The sequence below is a fragment of the Megalobrama amblycephala genome, linkage group LG6 (assembly GCF_018812025.1).
Source record: "Megalobrama amblycephala isolate DHTTF-2021 linkage group LG6, ASM1881202v1, whole genome shotgun sequence".
Classification (NCBI taxonomy): Eukaryota; Metazoa; Chordata; class Actinopteri; order Cypriniformes; family Xenocyprididae; genus Megalobrama; species Megalobrama amblycephala.
Genome location: NC_063049.1, coordinates 10,678,603 through 10,693,074, shown reverse-complemented (window position 1 = coordinate 10,693,074; position 14,472 = coordinate 10,678,603). Strand labels below are relative to the sequence as shown.

Below are 14,472 nucleotides of genomic sequence, written 5' to 3'. Positions count from 1 at the left end.
CAGGCAATACTACGACACATGTACTATATTTTACGCATACACGCACACACAAATACAGGCCAAACAGCAAGTGAAAACACAGCCATTTCCTCTGAGGTCCTCGGGTTGACCACCTTCCCGGCTGAACACATTCGCCTGACGCATAAGTGGTCAGCAGAGGCTGCACTCCAGACTTACACAGAGCATGTTTTTACACTTGATTCATTTGCGTAATCAATGTGAATTAATTAAGTGACCACAATGAGTGACTAGCATCAGAGTTCTGAAGATTACTTTTATACCAACCAAAACAAACTGAACACCCTGAATCAGTCACTATGTATTCATTATTATTTCATCTGCATCTGCCAAGAGAATGCTTTATATCTCCAATTAAAGGGTTTAAATGTGACAGAGTGCAGCATGCATGCAAGGCATGCAACCTCACCGGATAGGTAAATACAGCTGGATGTTTGATGGGCCCTCCTCTTTTTCTCTCTCTGTTCAGATATTTTACCATTATGCTTGTTTGCAGACTCCAGACGAGCTTGGACGAACATGGCCGTTTCGAATAATGGCTTCTTTTTTACCACTCTCACATACAGACCAGTGTACTAAACTCTTGATACGGTTGGCACCTTCTGCCTTTTCTCAGCTACTGTACTTAAAGGTATTTCAAAGTCATTTGTGGCAGCTATAATATTAATTTACATTAACCAAAGTCTCCTTATGGCACAGTCACTGTCCAACATTCCCTAATTCCAGTGGTGGACAGTTACAAAGTATTTTTATTTTGTTACTGTACTGTATATTTTTCAAGTATCTGTACTTTATCAGAGTATTTTTATTTTGAGAAACTTTTACATCACTACATTCCAAAGCAAAAATATCATACTTTTTACTCTATTACATTCTATATAAACATATAATTTCTCCTTGTTATTTCAAACTGAAGAAATCTACATTCCCTCTGAGCAATAATATCCAACTGCAGAGCCGCAGCTCCATAGATCACAGTAGTTTCAGGTCAGCAGTCTCAGACCCGCCACTAGGGTGGAGCTTATAGTTAGAGTTAGTGGTGGGGGCAGGTTAGGCAGTTATCAGCTTTGCACTAACTTCCAGGCACTTCCAGGGTTCCTCAAATCCGGTTCCGGACTCTGCAGGGCAGTGGCAGTTTAGTTCCAACCCTAATCAAACGCCCCTACCCAGCAGTTTTGTGGATTTAATGGTAATTGTCCACAAAGTCCACAAGTGCACATGAAGCATGCCATTTGGACAGGGCCAAAATGAGCCAAGAATCGGGATACCTTCAGGGTGCACGCAACTGATGACACGAAAAGTAAGTTACTAATGTTGAATTTTAATTTTGTTTATTGTAAGTAAATTTCGCAAATCAGTGTGAGCTGTTTAAAGCCCACTGAAACGCCTGAATGTGGACATAGCTACATAATCTGTATGAGATCTGGGTCCGTATTCACAAAACATCTTAAGGCTAAAAGTAGCTCCTAACTTTGACATTTGTCTTGACATTTGATAATCAACAGTGCTTTGGTCTGCCTGCATTGACACTATTCTTTAAGAGCTGCTGTGCAGCCAAAATTATGTACCAGTTATCAATGTAAAGCTGCTTTGACACAATCTACATTGTAAAAAGTGCTATATAAATAAAGGTGACTTGCCGATTTAGGAGAAACTCTTAAAAATAATGGGTGTGTCAGTCCTAATTTTAGGACTCCTAAATTTTTGCTCTAATGGTGCGTTCACACCAGACGCAAATGAAGTGTCAAGGGCGAGTGATTTACATGTTAAGTCAATGCAAAGATGCGAATAGATATCCCGCGGCGCGAATGGCGCGATTCGCGTGAATTGAGCGTTTCAGCCTTTGACGCGAGTTGAAAACTTTGGCGAATATTCACACCGCGTTAACCAATCAGGAGCTTGCTCTAGTAGTGATGTGATTACGACATAGCGAGCGGAGGCAGAAATCCTAAACAACAATGGAGGACAAAATCATTGGATAATCTGGTAAGTTGTAAAAAACGCTCTTTACTCAATTTGAGCTATATATATATATATATATATATATATATATATATATATATATATATATATATACACACACACACATATTGAGACTACAAGCTAGCTAAAGCTAAACGAGTTGATGTGTTTATCAGAGGAAGTTTATCAGAGGAAGTGTGCAGAAACGAGACTGGAGCCACGTCTGTTGTGAAGTGAATTTCACGTGCGAATGAAGCGAGTAAACTCAAAATGTTCAAGCCTCCAACTACGCACGAATAGCGTGATTTATTTGTGCAAGTCGCGTCTGGTGTGAACGTCCCATAAGAGTATTTCACAAATAATTTTAGTGCTAAAACTAGCTCCTAAATCTGTGAAATGCTAGGAGTAATCAAGAGGAATCCTAAGTCACTGAGACAAAATCAAAAACAGTCCTAAAATGACTGTTGGTGCCAATCCACCTTAGCAATCCACCCAAAGACACTGTACACCACTGAGGCAATAGGTGATAGAGCCTTGGGTGCTGAGCCTTTTCTTCATAAATGCAATACATATTTTGATTTATAGATTTGAATCTATGATAAAACACCAAGAATAAATCTTTAATAAATAAATAAATAATAATGCCTGATTACCTGTGGCAGTTGTTTTCACTTGTTCACACTTACAAATGATCAAATAGTGTAAAAAAAAAATAAAAAATAAAAAATAAAATAATATATATATATATATATATTATATATATATATATATATATATATAATAAGCTTATTTGGCGTGCTGTCCAAGGGGATCGAGGGCTCCGAGCTTGGAATTTTGCCCAAATCCAGTTCTCCTCGTATCCCCAGCCAGCCGAGAGTGAGGGACAGGGTTGGCGGAGGTTTGCAGAAAGCTGTTGAGGTAACTATAGGTGAGTCGGCTCTCGTCTGTGTGTATATATATATATATATATATATATATATATATATATATATATATACACACATATATATACACATCCTCTCGAGCTGATTAGATAGACCGTTTGAATGTGCTCCTCCAAAACTTTGTTTATAAAACATAATTTATCACTTGAATTCTGCAATCTATCGATACACAGACATGTAAGAGGCTGACAATTAGCTGAACATATACTTGTTTAATTAGTGACACTTAGCCTACATTTTAAAACCTTTAATTGAATATGGCAACATGATACCTCATTCTACAGTATTTCTATGATTAAATCACTGACAGAGACTCCTCCCCATCAGCCAATCACTGTGGGCACTGTGTGCTTTGTTTCCTTTTATAACAGTTTTCTATGCTATAATTTCTATAATAAAAAAATGTGACATATTATTAAATAATTAGCCTCAAACAATATAGTTCTTATTCTCAGTGAATAAAGATTACTTATTAAATTAAGATTGAAAAAAATGATTGCACAACCACCAAATAGGTGGCGATGTGCACCAAGTAGGTTAAGTAAATCACCATTAAACAAAAGAAGGAGGAAGCAGAATGGTGCACTTTTTCTTAGCGTCTGTTTCCATGGTGAATCATCGATTCATCGCTCGGTTGAGAATGTCTTGTGTGTTAACCGGGAACATACTCTGGGTTGACTGAACTTATTCCCGAACGCGTTTTTGGAACCAGCTTACCTTGAGTAAGCAAGGATTGGGTTAATCAACCGAGAGTTCAGGGTATACAGCAAGTCAACCTTGCTTTCTGGAAAATCCCCCGGCTGTATTAGGTCAGGGACATCCAATCCTGCTCCTGGAGTGGAAATGTCCTTCAGAGTTTAGGTAGTAATCCTGAAGACCTTGATTAGTTGATACAGGTGAGTTTAATTAGGATTGGAGCTAAACTCTGCAGGAAACTGGCCCTCCAGGAGCAGGCCCTCCTACAAAGATTTTACAAAACCAATTTTTTTCATTTGATGTGATGAGTAATGTGTAATTCCTGCGCCAGAGGCATCACCAAACATTCATCCAGTTTTCAAACCACTTGTCCATTGTAAGGTCAAGAGGATGCTGGATTCTATCCCAGTATCGCTGGCCATAGGCAGGGAAACATTAAATTCTTTCTGGCGGCTCCAAAAGAAATTAGCAAGAAGAAACGCACACAACCTTAAATTAGGGATTGGTTCCAAACAGCCTCCACATGTCTGGGTGTACCAGTGGGCACAGCTGGTTCAATAATCAAGAAGTGCGAGTTACAACGAACTACCCAAACACTCTCTACACCACTGGTTTCAATTCCTGGTGGGCCACAGCTCTGCAAAGTTTAGCTCCAACCAGCTCCAACTCACACATGCTTCTAAGTTTCTAGTAATCCTGAAGACCTTGATTAGGTAGATCAGGTGTGTTTGATTAGGGTTGGAGCAAAACTATGCAGAGCTGAGGACCTCCAGGAATTGAGTTTGAGACCACTGCTCTATACTAACAAAACAGATACTAATGTGTAGGATTAATGGAGGTAAGTAACCAAGAAACACCACCAGTTAACCAAACTCAGAGCTTTAAATATTAATTATTAAATATTAGTTATTTTTAATAATAAAAGAAAGTAAACTTAAGTTTATTTTATTAATATTATATAAGCTGCACATGGTTTTGAGAATTGTAGTACAGTACCAGGGCATATTCAATACAATTAGGCACGCTTCTTTTTTACAAGGTATGTTTCTGGGTGAGTTTGTTGTGTTGAGAATGACTTGAAAGTCTGTTACTGTGTGATCCTCAAGTGTATGATGTCTAGTGTTCTCAAATCTGTTTATATTATATATTTACATTTATGATAGTATATTTAACTGCTGTTCATGATCCTATTTGGTGACCCATCATTTGAGAGCCACTGCATAACTAGCTGGTACTTACCAGTTACCACAAAAGACTTTATGCTATCATGGATAGTGCATCTACATATTGTGAATTTCTCATCATGCAAACAACACCATAAATTATAGCACCGTATATGGTAAGATATATTTGTATGTGACTGTAAACATGCCATTCTTTGAAAATAATGGTATATTATCAGCACAGCTGCAGTCAGGCTTATGTTTTTGTTTCTGGGTGTCTGTTAAAGCACTGATAACATGAACAGAGCCAAAGCTTTATCGGTACACTACACAGTACATATTCCAGTGACTCTATTGAGTGTGTGTGTTGAGTAGATGCTGTTTGAAATGGCTCCTAGTCAATAATGACCTGATTCAACAAACACACATTAATGATATTATCTGCAGTCTGTGAGGCCAGGACTTTCAGGACAGGATAGTGTTTCACACAACTTTATGATTGAGGATCAAAAAAATTGAACAATATAGTAACTGTTATGCTGTCTACCTACTGGTGATATATTTAATGAATTTAGTAATCACCTGGTTAAAAGAATTTTATCTGGACTATAGTTACATCATAATGCAAATGCAATGTGACTAATCACTCTCGAGCCTTCATGACAACTGCGATTGTCTGATGCCACCACAAGATCAGGTGAAGTCTGGAATGAAGTCAAACATGTACTATAATATATTAAAATAATTGTGATTTAAGTGCTTAAAAATGTTTGTCAGAATGGCCACTTTATTATTTTTTACTATTTAGTACTGTTTCACTGTATCGCTGAAACCCTATTGTAATTGTTAGGATTGTTAGGATCCCTAAAAGTGATCTGACAGACCAAATCGTAAGTCGTAGAGACTTGAAACTTTGAGGAATGGTAGTACCTACCCTGTCTACAACGTCAATGAGGCTTGCCCCAATTGGCCTAATGGTGGCTCTATGGAGATCAAAAGTAGTTGTTAATCACAAACTCAAGTTTCTTATATAGATAGAATCCTTGGCTATATTTTGGATATTTTAAAAACTAGTCTTAGGTTTTTCATCAGATCACAACCAAACCAGTGCACAAAGATTCTCTGGAGTCAATAATTATCCAAAAAAGTCATAATTTTGATTCACGCCCTCAACAGGATTCCAAAAGGTTCTAAGTGGGCTTGGACACTTTTACTAAAATGCCTATCACACTTGAACGAAATGAGATAATTTCACCAAACTCGTTACACCTATGAACGGGCTCAGTCTGTGGTTGCCTGATAAAGGATGCGGTGACTGGCCACTTGGTGGTGCTATAAAATGAAAAAATAACAAAAACTGCTATAGCTATTGTTGGGACGGTTGATACCAGGGCTCCAATGCTCCGACGCAGTTTTCAAAGCACTATTGTATCACACACTGTACCGATGCTTGTATCGAAATTACAATACCATGTGATTGATGATGTTTGAAGCTTCGAATGTCATGCAGTATTGGAAAGTCGAGACAGCTGGTTTAAAAAAATTGGCGGTTCACCTGATGCATAAAAAGGAAATTGAATTAAATCATGTTTTATGATTTAGGTTTTATGATAGGTCTAAGAGACCCTGAACAGAATATAAGGGTTAACCAGCTCATCCAAAATATTTCAACTACTCATGTCAGTTATGATCACATCATTGCATATTTTATATTATTGATCAATATGTGAATCCATTGACCAGGCTAAACATGACACGAGTGGTAGTCTCATTGTCACAAATTAATTTAGATGAGATTAGATCAGATTAGATAGAACTGATCCAAGACAAGTGTGATTCTGTATGTCACGGACTTCTGAAGCTTTGGTCACATGCTTTTTCAAACCGTAGATCTGCTCCGCAATGATCTGTTAGATATGGTGGAGAAAACAAGTCTGACCACCAGATGTCGCTAATGCGCACTGTGTTAGAAGCTTCGAGTAATGAACCAACAGCACAGTTTGATGAAAGCCTCAAATGCTTCAGAAAGCCAATGAAGTTTGAGCATCTATCAGTCAAGGTTAACGGAGGCTGATCGGAACAAAACTCTCTGGATCTGTTTGACTCACAGCCCTCACAGAAAGAAATCTGCCACCAGGGGAGGCAGTATCGCATTTTCAGGAGCTTAAATGATTGTATATTATGCAATTTTTCACACATGCACACAATATTCATATTATCCTCATTCTGAACAACTTTGCCTCTAGGACCACTGCTGTCAATCGAATCGCTTGTAAAATATTGGAGATTATTTGAAAAACCTACTTTACCAAACTAGTCCAAGGTTTTTGCTCAACCTCGATAAAACCACTGCAGCACAACTCTCTGGACTCCCTAGGTCAATAATTATCAAAAAAAAAAAAAGAATTTTTTTTTTAGAAAATGGTCAAGTGTACCCAAAAAATATCAATCCTAAACAAAAACTCAGAACTTTGTGACATTAGGTGAGTACACGCGACACAATTCTAAACAAACAAACTTTAATGGAGATTGGGCCATAGGTGGAGCTATAACTGTTAGATATAAAATGCCATTTCTATGGCAAATCACATGAAATGGCTGAAAATTGGCCCTTTTCATGTCTGATTCAGGTAAAAGTTCATGAAGGTAGGTGAGCACATGCAACACATGATTCTAAATAAGCATGCAAACTTCTTTGGAGATTGGGCAACAGGTGGCGCTATAACAGTTAAAAACCTTTTAAAAGAGTACTTGTATACTTCAAAACAAATATACTTAAGTGCAAACTGAATAGGCCTAGTGTTTTCAGACACTTAATTATCGCATGTTAATAACTGAATGTTAATGCACTGAAATATATTACAATTTAAATTTATAATAAATGCATCTGAACTTTAGATTCTGACCCACTTAAGTAGGACTTAAATACGTCTTTATATGCAATTTCATAATTACTTTTATCGTCTTTGAAATATGGTTAAAGTGTACTGCTGAATACTGACAAGTCTGCAAATGTAATATCAAAAATACAGTCTAAATTATAATCAAGTTATTTACATGTGCTTTTGAAGTATACTGCAAGTCCACATTCAATACAATTAAGCACACTTTTTTCCCCACAAGGGACAGTCTAACCCTAGATTGGAGATGTATTGTGACGTCAATACAAAAATTTCACACGGACCATTCTAAAATGTGGTCTCTGACATTCACTCTAGGCTGATCAATTCCTTCTAAAGCTTGTCAAATCTATTCTAAATGTCAAAAAAATTCAGTGAGGTTGCCCATGCACCTCCCGGAGCTGCGTTCAAGGTAAACTAGTATTCACACACAGGTGTCTACTCATCCACACCACAGGTTAAAGACCTAAACTGAGTGAGATCACTGTCAAAGAATGAGAGAACACACATACCACTACTGCTGCTCTCTATAACACATTGTTCCTGGATGCCACATACTGACAGTCAGATTTCTCTTGGTTCATTAACTGTTAACTCAAAATTAAAGTAAAATTAAATTATAATTAGAAATACAAGCATGATTACAGATTTGCATGACATTTCTCTGTCAGGAAAACAGCCTCATGTGAAATTAAGTTCAAATCAATCCCAACATAATGAAAAAAAATGCATATCAGAGCATTAAAAAAGTCTTGCATCATGCAGAAGCCATTTTGAAAACTAAATACTTCAGTAGCTTGTAGAACTACTGTACCTTTAGTAGCAAAACTGTAAAAAAAAATAAAAAAAAAATAATATTTTGTATGAAATTATCTACGACAATCTCATGGCAAATTCCTAACTATTTTATCCCTCAAATAGTGAATTGTCTAGTGTCCTTGGGATCTTCAGCTTTGGCAACCAAACAGATGACATCACATTTGTCTCTTGTGTACTTTACAATAAAGAGGGAGTTCATGGGTGACTTGATGACAGCAAGGTCTTCTGGTCCTTTGGCAGCAAAACGGCTAAATCATCACTTCTCCATGTTTGACAGTAGGTTTGAGGTGTTTGTGGAGAAATATTGTGAGTATAATAACTACTTCAGTCGGTTCTAATGACATTATTCTACAAATATTGTGGCAGACTTTGGCTCAGGTGTTTCAGAACCAAAGGCATCATTTATAAAATGTTACGTAGAAAACGTCTTACATTTGATCTTACGATCATTTCTCAAATGTGCGTACGTATGATTCAGAGAACAAACGATAAAAACCATGCATACAGATGTGAATTTTAGAAATCGCAAATGATCTTGAAATTGAGTGCAGCTGAATGGTTTCAGATCTCCGCCTTTTAAACACCGCCTAATTAATGTCATTAACATATAAAAGAGAACAGCATCCAAATCCTTTACTTGAGAACAGCGAGGGGCAAGAATGGCTTAGATTTCCAAATACATGACTCTCTGCCAAAAGGAAAAGTGTGTACGTCTGCTTAGAACCTGGCATGACGCTAAGCACTTTTCCACATCAAAAACCGTTTTTATAAATATGAACATTGGTGTGGATTTTAGCATACACACACTCTAGATCAAATCTGTGCGTACGCTCATTTTATAAATTAGGCCCCACCAAACCGAATTTTAAGATGTAGTGCAATGAAACTGATAGTCCAGTTATCCAATGTTGAGGCAAAGTCACATGAGTGTTTTTGCTGCACAAGGAATTTATTCGGTAAATGTGTTTTCAATTTTAGTTTATGCGCATGTCTTCTTATCGGATAAAAAATGTATCCACCTCAACTGAGTGCATACGGTTTTTAAGCACTTTTTTAGAATTTATGCGCATCATGGCATTTCCATCCAGCATTTTTTAATGCGATATCCCAAAATGCACATAAAAATAAGTGGATGGAAACATAGCTACTGTCAAATGATCCTTCAGTACAGTACAATACAGTACAATTGTGTATATTTGGCTAACCAAGGAGTGAATTTCCGAAGAGTTCTGCTTTTGACAGGAAATTTCTTTTGTAAATCATCCAGAAGAATGCAGAAAATGGGTTTCAAATTATTCGGAAACGGCTTTATAATTCTCTTCAGATTAATGCCGACAACAACAACTGCTTGTCTTGGTGATGTATCCAAATTTGTGTTGTTCTGATTACTGGCAGGGGGGCTTGGGAACAGAATGAGGCACAGTCATGGTTTCAGCATTTTGGCTTCCTTTGCTTTTGGATAAATAATAACAGCAAAATCTGTTATGTGTTATCGGAGACTATAGAGTTTTATAATTATAGAATCTGGTGAAGACTGTTGTTTATGGTGTGTTAAGAGAAAAAAAAAGATGCTGCATTGTCGTTTCACATGACTTTACCTCTAGAGACAACAAACAGTTGAAGATGAGGGTTAAACATGCCCTGTTTGGTGTGTGGTTCTGCCTCAGGTAAAGCAATGTAATCAGACTAAAAAAATGCTCTATCCTGTCAGAAAACACACACTGGTGATGAGGCGTCTTGTTAAACGTAATTCCAGCCAGCTGCACAAACACTTTGTATAGATTTGTCTACACATAACAAGAGGAAACAATTGTGTTCATTGTTTCACTCACAGGATTCTGAACAAACACAGATAAGCCTGTCGCTGTCCTCTGATCACACCAGCTCTAAAACACAAAATAGCCAGCAAACAAGAGCACCTAACCTGCATATGACCATTTAAAGCACTGAATCTAACACATCTGGAGGGTGAAGACAGAGGAAGGGAGGGGAACCTATAAAAAAAAAAAAAAAAAACCTGATCATACCAGTCATAGTTCAGGAAAAATACATGTGAATCAGCATGGAGGGGCTATGGAAAGTAGACCTCACCCTTCATATATAATAAACTTAATAAAGGGCAAAAGTCTATTCATTAACCTCGCACAACCCTGGCTTCATCCATTCTCATGGGCATTGTTTACTGTACATCATGCATTCACTGGGACACTTTCCTGTTCTGGGAATTTAACCACAGCATTTGGATCAAAGAGATCAGACCGGAATAAATGTCACATTTATGTTGATTAAGAGTAATTATATGCTTGATAATGTGAATAACTGGAAATTTTCCCTCATGAAACACTCTTACAGTATACTGTGTTTATGGACATCCTCATATTTCATGTGTTCATCAAAACACATGTATTTGTTGTGTCCTAAAAATGCACTAGTCATATTGTTATTGCATCAAATACTATCAAAGCAAGCATGAGTGTGCTGGGGCTTTTCTTCATCGTATTTGCTCAGTGCCTTTTAATGATTTTTAGTGGATGTATGAAGTGGATTTACTTTGAAACAATTTTCACTCAGAAATGACAAGTAAATTTCACTAATAGACTTCAAAAGTATTTTCTTGTAAAACATTAGCTTAAATTTACAACTTTGAAAAATATTTTTTTTCTTTTTCTGCAGTGTGACCAAAGATGTAGACACATTAATTATAGTCATGTTCCACTAACACTGAAAGTGTGTTCATTCATGCAATGACAGTTGACATTTTTTGACTTAGGGTGTGTTCCCACTTGTAGTTCAGTTTGCTTGGTTCATTTGGTCTGGAGTCTCCGGACCAAAAAAAACAAACAAACAAACAAACAAACAAACAAACAAACATTTAGTCCTGGTCCACTTAAGCATTCACATAGGCATTTTTAACACCGAACCTAAAGGCATAAGGATACATTCACAACCTGATTGGTCGGCTTTAAAGACTAAACCCCAGTTTCACAGATAAGGCTTAAGCTAGTCCTAGACTAAAATGCATATTATAGCTGTTTTTTACTGAAAGCAACTTGCACTTACATATCTTAAAATGTCAGTGTCATTGTTTTGCCTCAAGATGCACACCAGAAATGTTTTATTCAAGGGTACGTTTATAAAAGCTACTTAAATTTCCTAATTGAACTAAGGCCTAATCCTAATCTCTAAGCCCTGTCTATGAAAGTGGGCCTATATATTTTATGACGGAACTTACCGAACATCCGAAACAATGCTGTGTGCTGGGCTATATGCGCTTGTTGGATGTGCCTAGCCTATGATGGTATTTTGAACTTGTGAAGAGCTTATAAAATGTGTAAAGGAGTCAAAACAGCGGCAGGAATCCCTGTACTGTAATGGGCAATATTGCAATATTGCAACTATGATGAGAAAAAAACAGGTATGCTTGAGCATTCTGTCCTTTTAGGGTCGCATCTTGTGACATCATGTCCTGTTATGGGTTCATTTAGATGTCCTTGGTCTGTGCTGCTTTCAAATTTCAGTTGAAAAGCACCAGAGTTTGTTTGGAAGCGAACCTTTTCAGGGACTCTTGGGCTGCTTTTTTGGTGTGCACTCTGTGTTCTACATCTGAACGGCAAATCATTATCGAGCTCCTGCGCCAGCATCACACACATGCGTCGTGCTGCTCACGTGTACAGCGTCGGCCAACACTGAGCCGGCATTTGGACGTAAACACGGCCGCCTGTACTGCGTTCACTACGTCAACTGCATATGACAACGGCTCAAATTGTTAAATAAAGTTATTTTTGTTTTGTTTTTTTGCAGACAAAAAGCATTCTTGTGGCTTCATAACACTAAGATTGAACCACTGTAGTCACATGGACTATTTTAACAATGTCTTTAAAGGTCCCGTTTTTCGTGATCCCATGTTTCAAACTTTAGTTAGTGTGTAATGTTGTTGTTAGAGTATAAATAAAATCTGTAAAATTTTAAAGCTCAAAGTTCAATGCCAAGCGAGATATTTTATTTAACAGAAGTCGCCTACATCGAACGGCCAGTTTGGACTACATCCCTCTACTTCCTTCTTTAATGACGTCACTAAAACAGTTTTTTGACTAACCTCTGCCCACAGGAATACACAAGAGTTGCGTTTGTAGAGTGTGTTTGTCGCCATGTCGCAGTCCAATCACCGGGTCTGATTCCGGCTCAAATTGATAGGGTAAAATTAAAGACATGTTTACAATAACACTGAGCTCGTGCATCTCCACGTTATGGTAAGAGGCGTGACCTTTCCGGGCAAGATGCGCTAAACTGCTGTCGAATCACAACACAGGAACCGCTGGCACAATCAGAACTCGTTATGTATTTCTGAAGGAGGGACTTCATAGAACAAGGAAGTCATCAGCCCGTTTTTATGACAGTGGAAACAGCAGTATACAGATAAGTAAATTATGTGAAAAATACTGCGTTTTTTTTACACGCGAAACATGAACACATGTTATATTGCACACTATAAACACAATCAAAGCTTAAAAAAAAACACGAAAAACGGGACCTTTAATACCTTTCTGGACTTTTTCAAAATGTACAATTCTGTTGCTGCCTATGTGTGGTTCAGATACCCTCGGATTTCATCAAAAATATCTTAATTTGTGTTCCGAAGATGAACGAAGGTCTTATGGGTTTGAGACGACATGATGGTGTGTATTTTTGGGCGAACTAACCCTTTAAATAACACAAATATGCTTTGTGTATTTAATCAGGCTTATTCATTGCCAAAATCAGAACTTATAAATAGGAGTTTTTGTTATTAAAACAAGCAAGCCCTGCCCAGGTGAGACAAAGTAATGTAACACATTACTTTCCATGAAAAGTAGCTAAGTTATGCAATTAGTTACTTTTTTAGGGAGCAACGCAATATTGTATTGCATTACTTATAAAAGTAACACTGCTTTTGGGAACACAGTTAAACTATAGTTATTTTAAAACACATAATAAAACATATAATGCATATTTTACATATAACTGGTCCACAGCATAACCATTTCACCTTGTAATACAGAAGAACTTTTCTAAAACAAAGAACTCTTTGCTTCTGTGCTAAACTTGATTAGAGAAAGTTCTCACTCTTCAAGTGCATCAGATCTATTTGAACAAACAGCTGACTGTGAGATTAACATTTCTTACAGATGAACTCAAACTGCTTAAACATCTTCCCATATTAACCTGAAGACATAAAGAGTCAAAGCAAACTCACCCAGACAGCCGAGTTGAACTCTGGAGAGATTAAGTGTCCGTCTGCAGCACGTCTGTCATTCAGCGGGAAACAGTGCAGAGAGCGCGTCCAGACCTGCTGTCCTGACTCTGCTCTTAAAGTGTTTTCCCTGTCGGCACCGAACTTGCTGGCATGGATCCTAACATCACAGGCTGAGAGTTCCTCATTGGTCGCAGGGTTATAGGAGTTGAAGGGGGAGGACTGAACACTGCACAGACTAAAAATGTGTGCCTCACTGATTTCTGTTTTCCTTTAAAGCCAGAGGATTGCAAATACAGTACATGCTTTTCATTGGTTATGTAATATTTTTACCTAAGGATTCTTTTGGATATGCGTATACAGCATAAAAGAGTTTGGTATTATACGATCTCTCTCTCTCTCTTTCTAGCTATCTATCTATGCACTATATATTTATACTTGTTAATACAAGTTTGGGGTCAGAAATACTTTTTATTATTAAGAGAAATTAATACTTTTAATCAGCATGGATCCATTTAATTGATCAAAAGTGATAGTAAGGACTTTTACATTAAAATTTCTATTTCAAATAAATGTTGTTCTTTTGTACTTTCTATTGATCAAAGAATCATCATAAAAATGCATCACAGTTTCCATAAAAATATTAAGCAGCACAACTGTTTAACAATTATAATAATCAAAAATGTTTCTTGAGCAGCAAATCAGCATATCAGAATGAAGGATTAAGTGAAACTAAAGAC

General features: G+C 37.2%; 1 protein-coding gene across 1 annotated transcript in view; it reads right to left on the bottom strand.

The window, feature by feature from the left end:
* Positions 1 to 14,472, bottom strand: part of mylka (myosin, light chain kinase a) — a 114,986-nt gene that overhangs the window by 96,063 nt on the left and 4,451 nt on the right. Inside the window, 2 exon segments of the mRNA XM_048192919.1 lie at positions 10,427 to 10,496; positions 13,736 to 13,970. Coding sequence (XP_048048876.1) covers positions 10,427 to 10,440 — 14 coding nt within the window. The 5' untranslated portion in view covers positions 10,441 to 10,496; positions 13,736 to 13,970.